This window comes from Rhinoraja longicauda, chromosome 5, assembly GCF_053455715.1.
Source record: "Rhinoraja longicauda isolate Sanriku21f chromosome 5, sRhiLon1.1, whole genome shotgun sequence".
Lineage (NCBI taxonomy): Eukaryota > Metazoa > Chordata > Chondrichthyes > Rajiformes > Arhynchobatidae > Rhinoraja > Rhinoraja longicauda.
This window is the reverse complement of record NC_135957.1, coordinates 7,878,388-7,900,496: the sequence shown is the minus strand read 5'-3', so window position 1 is coordinate 7,900,496 and position 22,109 is coordinate 7,878,388. Positions and strand designations below refer to the sequence as shown.

At 42.8% G+C, this 22,109-nt stretch overlaps 2 protein-coding genes across 3 annotated transcripts in view; both read right to left on the bottom strand.

The window, feature by feature from the left end:
* The window catches only part of LOC144593835 (dynein axonemal heavy chain 6-like), a 317,525-nt gene extending 308,606 nt beyond the window's left edge, over positions 1-8,919 (bottom strand). Inside the window, exon 1 of the mRNA XM_078399952.1 lies at positions 8,546-8,919. The gene's annotated coding sequence lies outside the window, so the exon portion shown is untranslated. The remainder of the gene's footprint in view (positions 1-8,545) is intronic.
* Positions 8,920-11,974: 3,055 nt separating this feature from the next.
* Positions 11,975-22,109, bottom strand: part of cnih3 (cornichon family AMPA receptor auxiliary protein 3) — a 35,344-nt gene continuing 25,209 nt past the window's right edge. For both annotated transcript variants that reach the window (XM_078398869.1, XM_078398870.1), the window contains exons 5-6: positions 15,850-15,993; positions 11,975-13,425 (exon numbers count right to left, since the gene is read on the bottom strand). In XM_078398869.1, the coding sequence (XP_078254995.1) occupies positions 13,398-13,425; positions 15,850-15,993 (172 nt within the window). In that variant the 3' untranslated portion in view covers positions 11,975-13,397. The remainder of the gene's footprint in view (positions 13,426-15,849; positions 15,994-22,109) is intronic.

Genomic DNA, 22,109 nt, shown 5'->3' with positions numbered 1-22,109 from the left:
GTGTGGGCCAAGGATCCGGCCAATTCAAAATATTTTTTTATATTTCGGCGTATAGACTAAATTATTTATGACCTAAACATTTATTAAGACATTCATAGTTCTTATGATGTAGAAAAATCGAGCGAAAAGCCGAGCTAAAGACCAGAAAAAGACAGATGCTGAAATGCTACAGGAGGGACACGCAGAGGACCCAATGGCCCCTAAAGAAATGCTAGCTCAAGAAGAGACTAGCCATGACGAGAGTCTGATTTTGTCAGCCATACAAGCGCTGAGAAATGACTTTTCCACACAGTTACAAGAAGTAGTTTCCTCTAACAGAGAGATTAAAGAAGCTATAGGAGCTTTTTCCGAAAGACTCACAATGGCAGGGACCCGCATCAACACGGCGGAGGACCAGATTACATCGCTAGCAACGGAGGCCGGTGCCACACGGAAGAAAGTCCAGAAGCTAACCTTAAAGGTGGAAGAGATGGAGAACCGCCAACGCCGTTCAAACCTGAAACTGATTGGGTTACCCGAGGGGTCGGAGAAAGGAGATGCACTTACATTCTTAATGGAGTGGCTACCTAAGGCTCTTTATACGGATGTAGGACCACAAGTGACCATCGAGCAAGCCTACAGATCCAGGATGGGTCCGGTGGGACACAGCCAAGGATTCTCCTCGTGAAATTCCTGATGCACCGAGACAGAGACCGAGTGATGAAAGCAGCACGCCTGAAAAATGCAGTCACTTTTGGAGACAGCCGCATTATGTTCTTCCCGGATTTATCGGCTGATGTTCAAAGACAGCGGAAACTATTTTACGGAGTGAAACAAGAACTGCGCCATTTGAATATGGAGTTTGGACTTTTGTTTCCGGCGAAAATGCGGATTCTACACAACCACTGCTGGTACTACTTCAGTTCCCCAGCTCTGGTTGAGGATTTCATCCGAAAGATACAGGATCGCCCCAGCCATCATGACGCAAGGCCCGGGTCGTCGGTCACCTGAAGAGCGGCGAGCAGCAGAGCTTTTGGTCTTTGTGGTAAATTATTATGTAATGGTAGGAATAACTACCGAAATAATTTAACAATGAGTCTGTGATAACTTAAGTATCGACAGAGGGTCACGGTTATTAATACATGTTTCGTGAGCTTTACACAACTTGATTCAGAGAGTAATGTAAACCAACGGATAACTAGTCGAGTGTATTAAGGTCTTTGTTACATTCATTTTTCTTCCGTATTAATATACAATTCGTCGGAACAAGTCCGATTATATTTCTTTTTGTTTTGAGAGTGTCAGTTGTTAAACTGCTCCTCTTGGAGGATCAGACTACAGTCTAATCGAGGTCCTGCAGAATGGGTGGGAGGGAGGAATGTGCGCATTCAGCTACACAGGGATTTTTCAATGTCTCATTTGGGGAGATGTTTTTGTTTTGTTATTACTTGTTCTGTTTGTTCTTTTGTTTTAAAGGCACACTCCTTATATTACCACAAGGCACGGTTAAAAGGACGGCTGCAAATAAAGTAGTTTACTGATTGTATCATGAGTGGTGATACTAAAATAAATATGATTTCATGGAACGTTTGAGGTATTAGGAAGATAGTGAAATTAAAGCAAGTAATGTCTAGGCTGAAGCACCTACAAACAAAGCTAGCTTTCATTCAAGAAACTCATTTACTTTCTGGTGAATTCATCCCTTTAAGAAGGAGATGGCCAGGTCAAGACATATCCACTTCATATTCCTCTTACGCAAGAGGAGTTGCAATACTTGTGCACAAATCTGTTCCACTATGGATTCATAAAACCATACAGGATCCAACAGGCAGATTTGTAATCATCCAGGGCTCATTACTAAATCAAGAAATAAATTTAGTGAGTGTATATGGCCCTAATAGCGACGATACAAATTTTTATAATAATCTTTTTCTTACTTTATCAACATTACATGTTTTCATCTGTATAGCAGGAGACTTTAACTGTTAATCCAAAATTGGATAAATCCTCAGGCGTGGATACTTCTCATATGCAATGTCGGAAAATAATACAACAGTTTTTGTGTGAGTTGAATCTTTGTGATATTTGGAGATATAAAAATCCTTCAAGGCGGGAATATTCATGTCACTCTGCTACTCATAATTCCTATTCACGCATAGATTATTTCCTCATTTCTAAACCAATGATAACCTGTATGAACGATTCAGTGTATAAAAGTATTGTCATTTCAGATCATGCTTTACTACTAGTTAATTACACCGTTAGGACTGCTAGTAGAGGCCTTGCTGTGTGGCGATTAAGCCCACGATGGTTACACGATAAAAAATTCCTCAAATTTGTTGGAAAAAATATTGATACTTATACAACTCAAACTTCAGCATCAACTAGATGGGAGGCATTTAAAGCCTATATTCGAGGGCAAATGATCAGTTATACAAGTAGCAGTTCAAATAAACAACATCTGAAATTGATAGTTAGAAAAAGATATTAAAGAACTTGAGATAGAAATTAATATTTACGATATAAAAGAGACCAGACAGAAATTGGCGGTATTTATTCACAAAATGCTGGAGTAACTCAGCAGGTCAGGCTGCATCTCAGGAGAGAAGGAATGGGCGACGTTTCGGGTCGAGACCCTTCTTCAGATTGATGTCATGGGGGCGGGACTAAGGAAGGATATAGGTGGAGACAGGAAGACAGTGGAAGATCTGGGAAGGGGGAGGGGAAACTGAGCCCAAAATGGCGGCGCTGCCCTAGCAGCTGTGGCTTACCTGCGGTCCGTTTGTCTTTGTGTTTTTGTTGTTTTTTTTGTCTTAATTGTAGATGTGATGTCATGTTTTTTTGTGGTTGTGTACAATGTGTGTGTGGGGGAACTGTAAAATTGTAAATTTGTCCCTTCCGAATGGAGACCCGACCTTTGTTTTCTGGGTCAGGTCTCCGTTCCTGCTGCGGCCTACCATCGGCCAAACTCCTGGAGCTGGCGGCCTCCAGGGCTCTGGTTCGCAGAGCCCGCGGACCGGACTCACCATCAGCGGAGCCGGCCGTCTTCGGAGGCTGCGGGAGCGGCTGCGACTCGCCTTTGGCTCGGGCCGCGTGGATGCCGACATCGGGAGCTCCAGCAGTAGCAGCGGCATCGTGTTCGCCCGCCCCGGATCGCGGGGCTTGGGTCGGCCCGCCGCGGATATTTCACCGTCCGGCGCGGCCTGAAATAGGCCGGCGGGATTTTTTTCTGCTCGGCGGGGGCTTCAATGTCTGGAGCCCCTACTGCCCCGACATGCAGCAGCAGCGGCAGCAGCAGCGTCTTCACCCGCCCTGGATCGCGGGGCTGAGGTCGGCCCGCTGCGGACCTTTCATCTTACGGCGCGGCCTGGAACGTGGCAACTACAACAGCCTGACCGCGGGAGAAGACGGCAGGGGAAGAGAAATGACATTCTGGCCTTCCAACACAGTGAGGAGGTGACTGGAGGAGACTCACTGTGATGGATATTTCTTTATTTTGTGTTGGTTGGGGTTGTGTAATTTGCTTATTTCATTGCTCTTATTGTTGGACTGTGGGTGACGAAATCCCGTCCAAAAAACTTGTTTTTTGGATGACAAATAAAGATATCCTGAATCCTGAAGAGAGGGACAGAGGAATTATCTAAAGTTGGAGAAGTCAATGTTCATACCACTGGGCTGCAAGCTACCCAGGCGAAATACCCTGCGTGGGTTTTCTCCGAGATCTTCAGTTTCCTCCCACACTCCAAAGACGTACAGGTATGTAGGTTAATTGGCTGGGTAAATGTAAAAATTGTCCCTAGTGGGTGTAGGATAGTGTTAATGTACGGGGATCACTGGGCGGCACGGACTTGGTGGGCCGAGAAGGCCTGTTTCTGGCTGTATGTATATGATATGACTCACTATGGCACTGGAGAAATTGGCAATTCTCAGAGCACAGTACAACGAATTTTCCACAAATAAAGCAGCATCCAGCCTAATGAAACTGAAACAGACATTTTATGATCAAGGAGAGAAGGCAGGGAAGCTATTGGCCTGGCGTATAAAATCATTGCAAAATGAAAGATCAATTTTGGAAATTGAATCTGAGGAAGGGTCAACAATAATAAATCCACAAGAAATTAACAATATTTTTCAATCATACTACTCAAAACTCTGTACATCAGATGGTCCAGCCATCTCACAGACCCTCCACAACTTCCTAGACCAGTTAGAGATACCTGTTCTGGAAGGAGCTAAAGATGAGCTTAATACTCCAGTTGTACTATCAGAATTGTCGGAGGCCATTGTCAGTATGAAAGGAGGAAAGGCATCAGGGCCAGACAGTATACCTATTGATATTTATAAAAAGTTTAAGGACAAACTACTCATCCCATTATTAGACATGTTTGAAGAATCGGTTGGAAAGGGTGAGCTGCCACCTTCACTACGGAATGCACTATAACTTTAATGGTAAAGCCAGGAACACAACGGGGAATACGTCCCGATCTTTATCAACGGGGACAGTGTGGAGAGAGTGTCCAGCTTCAAGTTTCTGGGCACTCACATTTCGGAGGACCTAACATGGTCCAATAACACTGCTGCGCTGGTCAAGAAGGCACAGCAATGACTGTTCTACCTAAGAACACTGAAAAAGTCTGGTCTACCCCAACAGCTGCTGACGACCTTCTACCGCTGCACCATAAAGAGCATCCTAACACATGGCATCCCTGTGTGATATCTCAGCTGCACGGAGGCAGAGAGGAAAGCTCTTCAGCGGGTAGTCCATAGATGTCAGAGGACTATCAGAACACAGCTACCAGCCTTGGAGGGCATCTACAACACACGATGCCTCAGAAAAGCCACCAGCATCCACAAAGACTCTTCACACCCCTGCAACAGTCTGTTCGAACTTCTACCATCGGGCAGACGATACAAGGCCTTCTACGCCCGTACCTCCAGACTCAGAAACAGCTTCATCACCAGGGCCATAGCTGCTATGAACCGGTCCTGCTGAGCCGGATGGTCACATCGCACAGTGAACCGGCACAGATCTACTTGCACTTTATTCTGTTTTAAAACTGTTCTAATTTGTTTCATTGGGTTGCTTAAATTAATACTGACTAGCTAATTAATTTATTACATCATATGGGAGGCGCATTCCCAATCTCGTTGTACCCCTGTACACTGACAATAAAGATATATTGTATTGTATTGTATTGAAAAGCCCTCCACAAAGTGTGAATCCTTTCGCCCTATCTCTTTGATTAACTCCGATGTGAAAATAATAGCAAAAGTTCTTGCACGGAGGCTTGAGAAACACCTGTCATCTACTGTTGTTCTAGATCAAACTGGTTTGATTAAAGGAAGACAGGGTTCCATGATATACGTAGAGTGTTGAATATTATACATGCAAAGAGGCACCAGATGCAGCTGTGGTAGGACTTGATGCTGTAAAAGCCTTTGATAGAGTCAAACATGAATACCTATTTGAAGTGCTTAATCGTTTTGGAATTGGCAGTTACTTCCTCAATTGGATCAAAATCTTATATTATGATTCAAGGGCTTCAGTAATGACCAATTATATGGTATCAGAACAGTTTTCTCTCTTCAGAGGCACACGGCAAGAGTGCCCCCAGTCACCTCTATTTTTTGTTCTGGTCATTGAGCCTTTAGCTATTGGAATTAGAAGCAACAGCGGGATAGCTGGTATTAAAATGAATGATATTGAGAATAAAATAGGAATGTATGCGGATGACATTGTACTTTTTTTAACAGATCTGAAACAATCTATACCCAGTTTACAAGATTTAATTGAAACATATGGAAGTTTTTCAGGTTATAAAGTTAATACATCTAAATCTACGATCCTATTTCTTAAAAGTTCTGAAAGACTAACCCCTCCGCTACATACTCCTTTTAGAAATGTTTTGGAAAGTTTTACATATCTTAGAGTAAAAATCACTCCAACAATAGAATCCATTGTGCCCACTAACTATAATCCGGTGGTTGACTCAGTGGTAGAATCTATTAACAGATGGAAATCCTTACCATTATCCATGATTGGACGTATTAATGTTCTCAAAATGAACATCCTTCCTAAGTTCCTTTACCTCTTTCAGACCATCCCGCTGGCTCCCCATTTAAATTGTTTTACTAGAATGAAAAAGATTTTTCGTAACTATATTTGGAACAGTAGACGTTCAAGGCTTCGCTTAACCCTGTTATACTTACCGTATGACAGAGGTGGGTTAAAACTCCCTAACCTCCAGGGATACTATTGGGCAGCCCAGCTGAGTGCAGCCTCTTTTTGGTTTGAGCTTGAGTCACCCCTACATTGGATAAGGATGGAGGAGGCCACAACTTCTAAAATTCCTTTAAATCTTTATCTATATTCAGCAAATATATCCACACTGAAAAAAATACACTTTAAATCCCTTCGTAAAAAACACACTGATAGTGTGGCATGAAGTGTTAAATTATCTGGGGGAAAATCCTCCTCTATCCCAATTTTCACCAATCTGGGGAAATAGAAACTTTACGCCAGGCACTAATGACTTGGGTTTTAAGATATGGGCGGACAAGGGTATCAGTAAAATCTCAGATTTATATAATAATGATATACTTTTAAGTTTCAATGAAGTAAAACAAAAATTCGGACTTGATTCAAAACATTTTTTTAAGTATCTCCAGATTAGTAACTTCATAACAAAGACACAAAGCTCACTAGGTCTGCCAACTCAAAACTCTTTAGAAAAGGCGGCTTTAAACCATCATGAGGCAGGTGGCCAAATCTCAAGGTTTTACCAAATTGTTATAGCTACAGCAAAGGAATCTTCAGAAGATAAAAGGCTTGCGTGGTGTTCAGATCTTGATGAAGAAATTACTGTAGAAGAATGGCAGGATATATGTTTACAATCTCAAGTCCAAACAATAAATACGCGGTTCAAATTACTCCAGTACAAATGGATAATGAGACTATATATTACTCCTTTTACTGCATCGCATTAACCTTAATACACCTAATCTGTGTATCAAATGTGGTGTACATGAGGGTAGCTTGTTTCATTGCCTTTGGGAATGCCCAACCATCCAAGAGTACTGGAAGGAGATAATAACAACTTTATCTATTGCCACAAAAGAGAAGCTTCCACTCTGTCCTAAAATTTGTATTTTCGGGTGTTTTCCAGCAAGCTGTAAACTTAACAATACAGATAAGAAGATGGTTATATTTTGTCTGCTTGAAGCTAAATATAAAATTGCTTTGTCATGGAAATCAGTTTATAGGCCAAACAAGCAAAGTTGGGTTGATGGATAACTGCAGTGTCTTGCTTTGGAGAAACTTACATATAGTTAAGGGGAAATACGACACTTTTGAAAAGATTTGGGGCTCGTTTATGAAATTTCTGGAGGGGAAAGATTTTACTGAGGCCTTGTAGTGAACTGCTGACTGTCTTTATTTTCATTGTGATTATTGTCTGGTTAGGTTATTAAAGGTGGGAGCAGTTTATATATATGTAAACATGTACTATAGCAGAAACGTGCCTTACTTCCTTTATATTTAAAGTGCCTTTAGGTGCCTAAAAGTGACCTTGCTGTTGATGGGCCTTGTTATGTTATGTTATTTTATGTTATGTTAAATGTTTTTGTATGCTATTTGAAAAAGCAATAAAAATAATATTTAAAAAAAACATACATATAAATATACCTGTAAATTTCCTCGGTGTGGGACGAATAAAGGAATATATATTATACATATACACACACTGAACTTATTTTTGCTGTTTATTATTGCGTTTGCAGAGTACTATGTTTACATATGTGTTGTGTAGTTGCAAGTAAGAATTTCATTGTTCTGTTTCAGGACATATGGCAATAAGACAATCTTGACTCTTGGTGAGCAAAAGAAATGCAAATGGAATTCAACTCAGACAATTGCAAACATGCACAGTAAATGGCAGGGTCCTAGGGACTGCTGTAATATAGATAGAGACAGGAGTACAAAGTACATGTCCTAAAGGAAGTAATATAGGTTAACAACGTCTATCTACACGTTGACCAAGTGGTTAAGAAGGCTTTTAGAACACTTGCCTTCATCCTACACAAGACATTGGTGAGACCATACTTAAAATGGTATGTGCATTTCTGGTTGCCACACTGTAGGAAAGATGTAAATAAGCTCGAGAAGATGCAGAAACGATTCACAATGATTTTGGCAGGACTGGGGGGGCTGAGACTGTTACCCCTGGAGCAAAAAGAGGCATACGCCATGAATAAACTTATGACTGATTGAAGAACCATATACATTAACATATTACCCTTCACATCCCTTTCAGCACCTCCCAATGTCCTCCTTGCAATGGGATGTCTTGTAGTTCTTGGCATGGTGTACGAAAGTTAAGAAAAGAAAGGATGGATAGACCAGGTGGCTATTCACTCCACCGGGGTGCCATCAGGCGGGGGATCGCTGAGCGTTGGAACGGGCGGTAAATCCGCCCCCCTCAACACCAGTCGCCATTTTCCTTCAGTGCCTCGCCCATTCCCGGGACGGTCGACGGACGGACGGGCGGAGAGGACCGGCCCCACTCACCTTTACCACCCTGGACACAGGACAGGCGAGGCCACCGCCCGTCTCTGGGCGGCCACTGCTTGCGGGTGAGGCGAGTCGGACCCCGACCAGGCTAAGCCCTCGCCCGTCCGAAGTGGCCGATCCAACCAGCGTGGGACCCTCCCCGCCGCCCGAAGGCCTTCAGCGCCCGCGTCAGGCCGTCGCCAGGCAACGGGGCGCGCGCGCGGCGGCCCCGTGCCCGCGCACCAACGGTCAGAGCGCAGCGTGGCCGACACTGACAGCGTGCGCGGCAACTGCAGGTGCTGGTTCACACCCAGGGCTGGAGCCACCCAGTGCGACAGGCAGCATCTCTGGAGAGATGTAACGGGCGACGTTTCCAGTCGAGACCCGTTTCTTCAGACTGAGAGTCAAGGGGAGAGGGAGAGACACAGAGATCAGGAAGGGTAAGGTGTGAAAACGAGACATCAAAAGAGATAAAGCTCAAGGAAAGTCATTGTTTGCTGGGAGATGGTGACAAGTTCACACAAGTTCACGTTCACAAGTTATAGGAGTAGAATTAGGCCATTCGGCCCATTGAGTCCACTCCGTCATTCAATCATGACTGATCTCTGCCCCCTAATCCCATTTTCCTGCATTTCCCCACAATCCTTGACATCTATCTTTGCCATAATCTATCTCTGCCATAAAAATATCCACTGACTTGGCCTCCACAACTCTCTGTGGCGGTGAGTTCCAGATTAACTACCCTCTGACTAAAGAAGTTCCTCCTCACCTCCTTTTGAAAAGAGCGCCCTTTAATTCTGAGGCCATGACCTCTGGTCATAGACTCTCTCGCCAGCGGAAACATCCTTTCCACATCCACACTATGCCTTTCTGTAAGTTTCAATGGGGTCCCCCCTCAACCTTCTAAACTCCAGCGAGTGGAGGCCCAATGCTGTCAAACAATGAAGCAAACAGAGATACAATGTAATCGGGGATAGTCAGACTGGTCAGAGAACAGAAAGGAGAGGGATAAGGAGAGGAAAAGCAAGGGTTACTTGATTTTGGAGGTCAATATTCATGCTGCTGGGGTGGAAGCTGCCCAAGCGAAATATGAGGTGCTGTTCCTCCAAGTTGCACTGGGCCTCACTCTGACTGGCCTGACTGACTCACTGGTGGCAGTGACTGACAGAAAGATAAGAACTGCTCACATGCCAAAAAATCCAACGGTTAGTGTTATACCATTTCGAAACTTTCTTTATGGCAGGTTAATGGAATCCACACAATGCTAATTTTCCTGCATTGGGCAGATACCGCTAACTTAGAGGGATAAGGGTAAACACGAAATTTTGGAAAAACTCAGCGGGACAGGCAGCATCTCTGGAGAGACCCTTCTTTAGAGCAAAGGATTGTGAGAGATGCAGATAAATTGGCAGAATGGGTAGATAAGAGGCAGATAAAATTCAACAGCAAAGACGTGTGAACTGATAATTTATCAGAAAGAATGAGAAGAGGTAATATACACTAAATGGTACAGTTCCAGGGACAAATGGATTTGGCTGCAATCAGCTTTGACATTAATGGGCACATTGAGAGTGCAATAAGTATGAGGGATCCTGGTATTCAAAGACACAGCAAAGTGTAAAAGCAAATGGGTTATGTTGAACAATATAAAATACTAGTTCGTTCACAACTGGACAAACTAGTTCAATTGACTTAGTTCAATTTTGATTATCTAAAGTTTGGAAGGATGTGAAGGTACTAGAGAGGGAGCAAAAAATATATAGTTTTTGGATGAGGAGTTCAGCCAGTAGGTTAAATTGGAGAACCTGGGGTGTACCCCTTGAAGCAAAGAAGCTTAACGTGAACTTAATAGTGATGTACACGATCATGAATAGCTTTAATAGAGAGAACTTGTTCCCATTAGCAGAGGCACCAAGGATCACGTGGGTGGCTAGAGATATTATGTAGATGCACTTGAATGCACTGACTGAGTGTGAGGTGTATACAGATTCAGTTGTAGCTTTTGAACAAGAATTAGATAAATATTTAATGCTAGAAATATTTATCAACACGGTGGAGAAAGATGGAAGACATGGGACTGACTGCATTGCTCTATAAGGAGCTGGTGTGTACATAATGGACCAAATGGCTTCTTCAATGCAGCTATGACATTTTTCCAACCGTACTTAGTACATAATGTGTAAATATCAGACTTCCTGGCACTTTTCTGGGGAATCTATGAGACCAACTTCTTTCGGCTTAGACCTGACATGGGAACAGTGGCTCGATTTATGTAAAGGGAGAGGACTAACTGTGAGATAAGTATTTGATAATTTACAGTTTTTAAATTAATTCATTTTGATTTTTAATTGTTTTTAAATGTTGATAATTATTTTTGTACTTTTAATAAGTTTTCAAAGTTATTTTTTTTTTTAATTGTGTTTTCTCAGTGGGAATTCCGTGTCCTGTTTGATTTTGCATATCCTAATGGATTTCATTAGTATTTCATTGTCCCATGCACATCCTGCCATTGTGGATATTCTGTTTTCCAAAGCCAAATCCTTGCTTCGATAGATATTCCCAGTGGGCATTTCTATACTACTGGTTAATCTTCGTAGATATTCAGAGACTTAAAATTATTTTCAGTGAATATTGTCTGTCCAGTGAGTTTTCCTAGTCAATAATCTTACTGCCTGTGGGGATTCCCAGTGTATATTTAGCACATCATCACATCTACTATGTACTTGGGCATGCAGTTCAAATGCACACACCTTCAAGACTATAGACATAATGCTGGAAAATAAGAACATGTTCCTTTTGGACCAATTCACACACAATGTCCCAAATGACTTTCTACTGCATACATTTTCTCATTAAATGATTTAATGACATTTCTTGTTCCAGTCCCCATTTTTTTGTCCCAGCCTTCTTTGCCTATATTTGATAGTCAGTGGGTGAGCCATTCTCCGTACATTACCCAATGTAGGATCAGTTGTTGTATCGACGGTATTTTTGCACATGATCCAGTTGCATTTCTGGTCAATGTCGTCCCCAGGAAGCTGGTGGTGGCAGCTTGGGACAGTAATTACATAATTGTTAAGTGGAGATGGATGGACTCTTTCTTGTTGGGGATGAACATTGGTTGGCACTAATGGACTGCAAAAGTTATTTGACACTTATCAATCCAAGTCTGAATGTTATCCAAGTCCTGCTGCATGCTTGATTTTCTGAAGATGTGAGCTTAGAGATGAACATTGTAACTAGGAAACAATCCCCTTCAGAACTTATGATGAAGGGAAGATCTTTACAGAAACTGAAGGTGTTTGGAGTAAAATTGACAATACTGAAGATAGTGTCATAGAAGTCAAACTGTTAGTTTAATCTTGCCTAATCTATATTTTCAATTAAATTACGAGATAAACACACAATTTGGGGGTCACCACACATTAAGTCACCAAACACTTCTCCTTTATGTAATATTTATTGTCACAGTATATTACAAGTTTGCTGTACAAGAAATATTAAAGACATGATTATTTCAATCATACCCCTCTAGGCTCCTTAAGACACAATCTCTTAAAGATGTTGATGTGGTGTGGGCCCAAAGGTATACACCCAAATTGCATCAAACATTATTTAAAATATCCCCACGTTCATTCACAGGCATGAGCTTCTACTTTCTAAATCAATACTAAAATGCTTGGTTCCCCACAGAATTGAATATGATCTAAATGTGAATATCAAAGGTTCAGTATAGTGTGGAATGCTTTCAAAGTACTGTTATGGTAAAAATATTATTGTAAATCCAACTAGTTTGAGGAAAGAACAGACCTATTAAATCTGAAGGGATATCTCCCTCACTGAAAGAGATTTGGGTGATTATCTCCCTCGGTGAAATGGATCCCAGTGGATATATACCTCAGTGAAAGGGGCCCCATTGGATATGGAAGCAACATCAAGTTCGCTAATTTCAGGTAGTCTGATCTCAGTCCCTCTCTACCCAGATCTTCCTATACATATTTATTCCCAATAACACCCCACTGACTCCATCTGCACATTAGCCACACTCCACCTCCCTCATTTGGTCCCATCAAGATTTGTCATCTGCAGCCCACGGTTATCTTCACCAGTCAGTCCCAGCCTCTGTGTTTTCTCCAACCTTCTCTTCTCACTTGACTACATCCACCAATTCACTCTTCCTTATCCGGATCCACCTATCTCTTGCCAGCTCTTTCTCCTCTCCCTTCACCTATATATACCAGCTATCACTTCTCTACTCTTTCAATCAGCTTGGATGGTCCTGACCCAAAATGTCAACTCCCCATTTCCCTCCACAGATGCTGCCTGGCCCATTATGTTCCTCCAGCAGTTTGTTTTTCACACCTCGTAGATATCTGAGTAAAAGGGGTCTGAATCGATATTTCCCATAGTGAAAGGGGTCCCTATGGGTATCTCCCTCAGTGAAAGGGATCAGGGTGGATATCTTCTTCAGCAAAGGGTCTGACGGGCAAGACTGCTTCTGTGAATCAATAGATGAATAGAAGAATCAACGCTTTTACAATACGCTGAAAGCACTTGGTGTTAGGGTATGGGTTAGGGGGCCATTTTTGACTCGGCCTCATGGCTTGGTGAACAAGAGATGAGGGTGGAGGGTTGATTCTGATCTCTGCCCCATGGTTTGGTGTAAGAGAGATTGGGGGAAAAGGTTGATTCTGATCCCTGCCCATGGTTTGATGTGATCAAGGCAGAAACGAAGGTCTGATTCAAACTGGTTGCTCCGAGGTTTTGAGTGGAAACGGCAAGGATTGAATGCAGTGTCTGCGATGTGCCAATCCTTCTGTCTCTGCCTCCTTCTGAGTTTGATTCAGCCGCTACCACCGTGTCCTCCTGGTTAGATGCTGACCAGCGTGTCAATCATACTGCAGAAGAGGAGCAAAAACCCACCAGGTGAACCTCATTTCATGTTTACATTTACATAGAATTACGCAGCATCCCGCCAAGCAAGCAGCACATTTAGCCCAGTACCCCCTACATCAAGGTATCCACTCCACCCATCAATCTTCTAGCTAAAACAGCACAACTTTTCGCTTTCCCTCTCATGTCGTTATGTAATGTTTCATTTCCCTCCCAAAACCACTGGTGCGCAGTGGCTGTGGTGAATACATCCTGGAAAGTGCATTGCAGCAACTCCTTTCTTCAACAGCACCTTCCAATCCTCTCCTACCTCGCCCACCCCCACAACACATGAAAAAAACAATGGCTCGAGAGGCTCTGGTGTCGAGGGTGATGGTGGGGAAAGGTACAACCTGTATTTTTTCTTTCTATCGTAAATCTTCCGCTGCCCAGTGCAGTAAAGATGCCAGTTAGGGCAGTGGTACGCTCCTCCTACAGGATGTGGGAAAGATTACACCTGTGCAAGGTGCGCCTAGCTGCATGGCCTTACAGACCATGTTGGGGAACTGGAGCAGCAGCTGGATAACCTCAGGATTATCCAGGAGACTGGGGAGGTCATAGATAGGAATTATAATAAGGTGGTCACGACTAGGGTAAAGGCAGAAAGTAGACGGGTGGCCACCAGGAAAATAAGTAAGCAGAAGGTGCTGCAAACCACTGTGGCCATTTCAATATGCAGGTATGCTAGAAAGGTCAGGTCGGTGGTGTATCCTGAGAGAAGGTACTTGTAAAATGCCTACAAGATGGGTTCTTCCCTGGCAACATGGTAGGATACAAGTGATCAGGATCCAGGGATTTATCTACCTGAATGGGTTTTAAGATATTCAGTACTCTTCTATAAAGTGGACTCTCTTTAAGACATCACTATTAATTTCTCAAAGTTACCTAGCATTCATGTCTTTCTTTGCAGTAAATACAGATGAGAATTTTTTATTTAACACCTCAACTATTTCCTGTGGCTTCACAAATGGGTGACCTTGTTTATTATCTCTATGTACTAAAACTCTTGTTTGTTTGTTTGTTTGTTTGTTTGTTCCTGAACTCCAGCAAAAACGGTACACGATAGCACGACAATTTTAGGCCCACCTTACTCACCGTCGTCCCTTTGGTGCTAATGGAAGAAGTTTCATTGAAATCGATGTTATATTTTAAAAGTTATTCACATTTTAAAGTTTAAATCCATCTCCGATGGAGGGAGGGAGGGTGGGTTGAGGGGGATGGAGTGGGGGGGATGGGGAAGGGAGGGGGAGGTGGAGGAAGGGGGGTGGATGGAGGGGGGGGGGGAGAGAGGGGGAGAGGGAGAGGGGAGGGGGAGGAGAGGGTGCTGCACCAATGCAGGAGAGGTTTGGGCCCAACGGGTCCACTTGGTCTAGTATTGAAATAAATACAGCTTAATCCATCAGTCTCAAAGGTCAAGAGTGTTTTATTGTCATATGTCCGAAACGAAACAATGAAACTTGCAGCAGCATCTTCCATCACTACCTGCCGTGCTCCTGTCTATTGAACTCGTCCTTTTACATTTTTGTATTTGCCTCAAATTTCTCATATGTCTCAAATATGCTTGGGGTCACTATTGTTTGAAAGAAAAAGGAATTTCTTTTGAAAAGCAAATGAAAAATGTCAACCTTACATTTTTTTCAAATACTATTTCATCAACAGATTTACCCTGTCATGCAGGCGTGTTCTCTTATTGGACAGAGCCTTGGTCACACAATTGCCAACCTTACCACACTGAACACAAAGTGTTGTTGAGTCTTGGCATCTACTCCTATAGTACAAATTGAGCTCTGAATTTTCAATTTCCACCTTCGCAGCCAGCATGAAAATATTGTATATTGCTCTTAAATCCTTTAAACACCAGCACAGAGCTATCTCCACAAGGTCATATTGACATCTATCTTGTGAAGTGTGTCTATACTGTGATGCTGTGTCTCTGACATTAGTGGCATTGACTTTATTAGTTCCCTGATGGGAAATGAATAGCTTGCATCATGTTCACTGTCTACAGAGGGCACCAGTAACCTTGGAGACATCCCAAAACATGTTGCAACCATATCTCAGAAATAGAAAGCTCAGAAACATGGTACCAAGATAACAGCCTCTCTCTCAATGTTAGCAAAATGATGGAGCTGATCACCGACTTCAGAATACTCGCCCCAGTCTGTTTCAATCTTCAAGTGGAGATGGTCGAGTCTTTCAAGCTCTTAGATGTAAACCTGCTGTGTTTCTCCCGTACTTTGTGTCATTTTGTGTATTAACCATCATCTGTAGTTCTTTGTTTCCACATGCACAGCTCTCCCATCACAACCACCTTCTGTTACTGCCAGTGATGCTTTACAAGTGAGCCCTGAACCAAGACCCCAGTTCCTCCTTAGAGAAACACCCTTTACCAGTAAAGGTAGTAGAAAAAGGACATCAGGTAGAAGGACGTCTTGCACCAGGCTTCTTTCTGGCAGTAATTGAGAGTCTCATCATTCATCACCGTTGTTGGATCATACATTAGCTCATTACTGTCTGCAGGGCTGTGAAAGTACCTGCAACACACAAAGAACAGGAAGACCTGACTTTACTTCTGAAATATCCTCTGCAAGTCCTCCCACACCGTCCATCACCAACCTCACCTCCACAATGCCCAACTTAACAACAATCTCTAGGTGAATGAAGCAGAGAATTCTAAAAATTTACGACACATTGCATAACTAGATTTCTCTTCCTCTCAATCCTAAAGAGCCAACACATTATCCTGAGGAAATGTCCAAAACTTCAAAAAGAAATATCTATCCTATTAGTCACTCTCAAAATGTTGAACATCTCAATGAGATTGCCTCAGTCTTCCAAAACCCAGTGGGTATCAGCCCATCCTGCTACATTCCATCTTTGTAAGAAACCCCCTCAACCACAATATCGACCGAAGGTTCCTTCACCATATGCATTGACCTTTTAGGTACAGAAAATAAAAGTGTAGTCATAGAGTCAAATAGCATGGAAACATGCCCTTCAACCCCTCATGCCCATGCTGACCAAAATGCTTCATCTACATTACTCCCCCTGCCCACGTTTAGCCCATATCCATCTAAATCTTTCCAATCCATATACCTGTCCAAATGTCCTTTAAAAGTTGTTATAGCACCTGCCTTAATGACCTCCGATGGCAGCTCGTTCCATATACCCACCAGCCTCTGACTGAAAATTTTCTTTTTGGTTCCTATTAAATCTCACCCCTCTAACCTAAAACCTATGTCCTCTAGTTCTTGTTTCCCCTACTCTGGGTAAAAGACTGTGTGCATTCACCCTATTTATTCCCCTCGTGACCTTATGCACCTCAATAAGATCACCTATCAGCTTCCTTCGCTCCAAGGAATAATGTCCTAGCCTGCCCTGCCTCTTCCTTAAGCTCAGTCCCTCAAGTCCCATCAATATCCTCAGAAATCTTCTCTGCATTCTTTCCAGCTTACCAACATCCTTTTTGTAGCAGGATGACCAAAACTGATCACAATACTCCAAATGTGGCCTCACCAATGTCTTGTACAACTGTAACATAGCATCCCAACATCTATGCGCGATACTCTGACTGATGAAGGCCAATGTGCCAAAATAATTCTTGACCACCCTATCTACCCCTGACACCGCTTTCAAGGAACTATGTACCTACACTCCTGGATCCCTCGGCTCTACAACACTCCCCTGGGCTTCATTCATTGAGCTGCCGATCACTGTGTAGGTCCTGCCCTAGTTTGACTTCCCAAAGTGCAACACCCTGCACTTATCTGCATTAAACTCCATAACCACTGATCAAGATCCTGCTGTAAATTTTGATAACCATCTTCACTGTCTGCAATGCCACACACTTTAGTGTCATCTGTAAAGTTACTAATCATACCGTAATCATGCCTTCTCATCTAAATCGTTGATATAAACTACAAACAACAATTGGCCCAACACTGATCCCTGAGCCACACGAGTTTTCATGTCCAAAAAACAAACATCCAGCATTACCCTCTGCTTCTTTCCATGAAGCTAATTTTCTATCCTGTGTGCTGACTCTCCCTGGCTCCCAAGCAATCTAATCTTCCAGAGCAGCCTACCATGTGGAACCTTATCGAATGCCTTGCTGAATTCCATATAGACAATGTCTACAGCTGTGCCATCATTAACCTTTTTCGTTACTTCAAAAAAATCAGATTCGTAAGACACAATCTCCCACTTACAAAACCATGTTGACTATCCCTAATCAACCCGTCTATCCAAATGCATATATTTCAGTTGCCAGTAATCTGTCCATCACAAACGTTAGGCTCACTGGTTTGTAATTCCCAAGCTTTTCCTTGCAAGAGGAAATTTGGTGGCTGAGACTATAGTGCTGTGCGGCAGATCATGGTACCTCGTCAATGCCCCGGCAGTAGGCCTGGTTCGCCCGCCACGAAGCTAGGAAACCTGTCGCCAACAGACAAGCCTCCGAGCCTTGCCCTGCTCGTCTCTGAAGGCCGGAGAGGAGGGTGAAGAGATTCAGGATAGCGGCGGCAGCGAGGGATGCAAAGAACAAGGGCCGATAAGTGGTCCGGCTGCGGGAGCTGCAATGCACCTCACTGGTGGAGTGGGCCAGTGAAGGCCCTGCAGGAGCATGGAGCTCAGCTGGTTCGGATGCCACTCCAAGAAGCCGAGAGTACGAGACTAGTGTAGAAGGGGCATCTTGATCAGCTTTGGCAAGTTGGGCCAATGACTGACAATTAATAGTTTCTCATCATTTGAGGGATATGCTCTCTTAAGATAGACATAAAATGCTGGAGTAACTCAGCCGGCCAAGCAGCATCTCTGGAGAAAAGGAATAGGTGACATTTCAGGTCGAGACCCTTCTTTGGTGTAAACCAGCATCCGCAGTTCCTTCCTACACATCTCTGCTCTACTCTTCTCCTTATGGAAAGGCAATCCTCACATTTTCCCTCATTACACTCTACCACAATCTTGCACACTCATTTCATCTGAATATAGCGCTTTACAGTTTCTTTGCTTCTTTCCACCTCATCCTCCCACTTGTTTAATTTGGAGATACAATATGTGAACAGGCGTTTGGCCCGCTGATCCATGCCGACCATCAAGCACCTGTTCACACTAATTCTATGTTATCACACTTTCTCATCCACTCCTTGCACACTACAGACCCTCTGGTGCTGTGAGGCTATTAGCTGCACCATTATGCCATCCTTAACTTTGAACATCACCAAGTTAGATGAAAATACAAAATGTAACGTATCTATTTCATTTATTTTGAATAACAGAGGGACCTGTGAACACTCCATCAATCTGTCAACATAAAAAAGACCCATTCATTCCCACATTTGTTTTTTTAATTTTCACCAGTCCTCTATCATTGCTGATATTATCCCTACCCCAGGGCATCTCGATTTAATGCAACAATCCTTTTGCGTGATATCATAGGCTTTTGAAAATCGTACATCCATTGATTCTCCTTTATACACCAATCAACCAAAACATTATGACCTAATGAGCCTATACATTATGACCACCTGCCTAATATGCAGTTGGTCACCGTGTGCAGCCCCATACGCAGAAGGTGCGATGCACTGTGTATTGTGACACATTTACTCCCGTGACCACCATTAAAATTTTCTGTGACTTGTGCCACAATAGACCTTCTGTTGGTTCGAACCAGACAGGATAGCCTTTATTGCCTTCGCGCATCGATGAGCCTCGGGTGCCCAACACCCTGTCGCGGGTTTGTGGTTTGTCCCTCCTCAGACCACTATCGGTAGGTACTCACCACTGCTGACCGGGCGCACCACACAAGCCTTGCCATTTCAGAGATGTTCTGACCCAGTCGCCTGGCCATAACAATTTGGCCCTTGTCAAAGTCGCTCAGGTCTTTACTCCTGCCCATTTCTCCTGCATCCAACACAACGTCAAGAACTGACTATTCACTTGCTGCCTAATATATCCCACCCCTTGACAGGTGCCATTGTAACAAGATAATCAATGTTATTCACTTCACCTGTCAGTGGTCATAATGTTTTGGCTGATCGGTGTATATCCTGATACATCCTCAAAAATTCTATTAGATTTGTCAAACATAATTCCCCTCTCATAAAAACATGCTTTGCTTACTCATATTCATGATTTTTTTTAAACTCTATTACCACATTTGATGGCTTCCTGGATTTTGCCAAGCACAGATGCACTGTGTAGTTTTCTATACTTTTCAGATCCTTCCTTCAAATAGTGATGATACATTTGTTATTTGTGAACCATTCTGTTGGAACTGTGGAATTTTGGTTGGTCATCTGCTCTCACTGCAGCCTCCTCTTTTAGGTTAGTTTGGTTTGGTTTAGTTTAGGGATACAACATGGAAACAAACAGCCCTTCGGTCCACCCTGTCTGCGCCAACAGGTGATCACCCATACACTAGTTCTGTCCTACACACTAGGAACAATTTACAGAAGCAAATTAACCTACAAAAATGCATGTCTTTGGAATGTGGGAGGAAAGAACCCAGAGAAAACCCACACGGTTACAGGGAGAACATACAAACTTTGTATGGGCAGCACCTGTAGTCAGGGTCTCTGGCACTGTAAGGCAGCAACTCCACCGCTGCACCACTGTGCCGTCTATGAAGGTGTAAACCCATGGGTCACAGGGATTCTTCTGGTTTTTAGTCCCATTGATTTCTCCAGAATTTTCTTGGCTATGATGTTCGTTATTTTAAATTTGGACCTTTGGTTTCCCTCCATTTCTGCTTTGTATTTTGCATTGTCGTAGTGTGGATAAATATACTGCTTGTTGAATGCTTCAATCTTTTCTCATTTCACAAGCTAAGGTCGTCAAAAGCCACTTTCATGGTTGTCCCATGATATGTTGTTCCAAAAAACGATCCCAAATCTGTTCTATCAACTCATCCCCCATCATTTATTTTTTTATTTTTGATTTTCCTAGTTCATATGAAGATTAAGCTCTCCTGGGGTTATGACGTTACTGTTGTATAATCTTCTTTTGAATATTTCTCCCTCTATATATGTTTCTGCAGTTAAGGGCTCTTGTGAACTACTCTAACCAGTGTTTCTTGTCCCTTGATATCTCTAATCTCCACCACTATTAATTATGACTTCTATGCAAAAGGGCTAAAGCCATTGTTTAGTTGCACTCTTATGAAATCCTTTGTCATCATGCATTTCATCACCATTACCCATCTCTTGCTGCTTTTTCATTTTGTCTGTTATTTCTAAACATCAAGGATCCTGCAATATTTATTTCTCAACCTTGGTTACCATGCAACCACTTACAGTGCCCTCCATAATGTTTGGGACAAAGACCCATCATTTATTTATTTGCGTCTATAATGAACAATTTGAGATTTGTAATAGAAAAAAATCACATGTGGTTAAAGTGCACATTGTCAGATTTTATTAAAGGCCATTTTTATTTCACCATATAAAAATTACAGCTGTGATTATACATAGTCCCCCCATTTAAAGGCACCATAATGTTTGGGACACATGGCTTCTTCACAGGTCTTATTGCTCAGGTGTGTTTAATTGCCTCCTTAAGAGCTCTCAGCACCTAGTCTTTCCTCCAGTCTTCCCATCACCTTTGGAAACTTTTATTGCTGTTTATCAACATGAGGACCAAAGTTGTGCCAATGAAAGTCAAAGAAGCCATTATGAGACTGAGAAGCAAGAATAAAACTGTTAGAGACATCAGCCAAACCTTAGGCTTACCAAAATCAACTGTTTGGAACATCATTAAGAAGAAAGAGATCACTGATGAGCTTACTAATCACAAAGGGACTGGCAGGCCAAGGAAGACCTCCACAGCTGATGACAGAAGAATTCTCTCTATTATAAAGAAAAATCCCCAAATGTCTGTCCGACAGATCAGAAACACTCTTTAGGAGTCAGGTGTTGATTTGTCAACGACCACTGTCCACAGAAGACTTCATGAACAGAAATACAGAAATTGCGCTGCATGATGCAAACCACTGGTTAGCCGCAAAAATAGGATGGCCAGGTTACAGTTTGCCAAGAAGTACTAAATAGAGCAACCACAGTTCTCTTTTCTCCCAAAAAGGTCTTATGGACAGATGAGATGAAGATTAACTTATTTCAGAGTGATGGCAAGAGCAAATTATGGAGGGGAGAAGGGACTGCCCAAGATCCAAAGCACACCACCTCATCTGTGAAACACGGTGGTGGGGATGTTATGGCCTGGGCATGTGTGGCTGCTGAAGGTACTGGCTCACATATCTTCATTGATGATACAACTGCTGATGGTAGTAGCATAATGAATTCTGATGTAGTAGCATAATGAATTCTGAAGTGTATGGACACATCCTATCTGCTCAAGTTCAAACAAATGCCTCAAAACCATTGGCCAGCAGTTCATTCTACAGCAAGACAATGATCCAAACACACTGCTAAAGCAACAAAGGAGTTTTTCAAAGCTAAAAAATGGTCAATTCTTCAGTGGCCAAGTCAATCACCCGATCTGAACCCAATTGAGCATGCCTTTTATATGCTGAAGAGAAAATGGAAGGGGACCAGCCCCCCAAACAAGCATGAGCTAAAGATGGCTGCAATACAGGCCTGGCAGAGCATCACCAGAGAAGACACCCAGCAACTGGTGAAGTCCATGAATCGCAGAC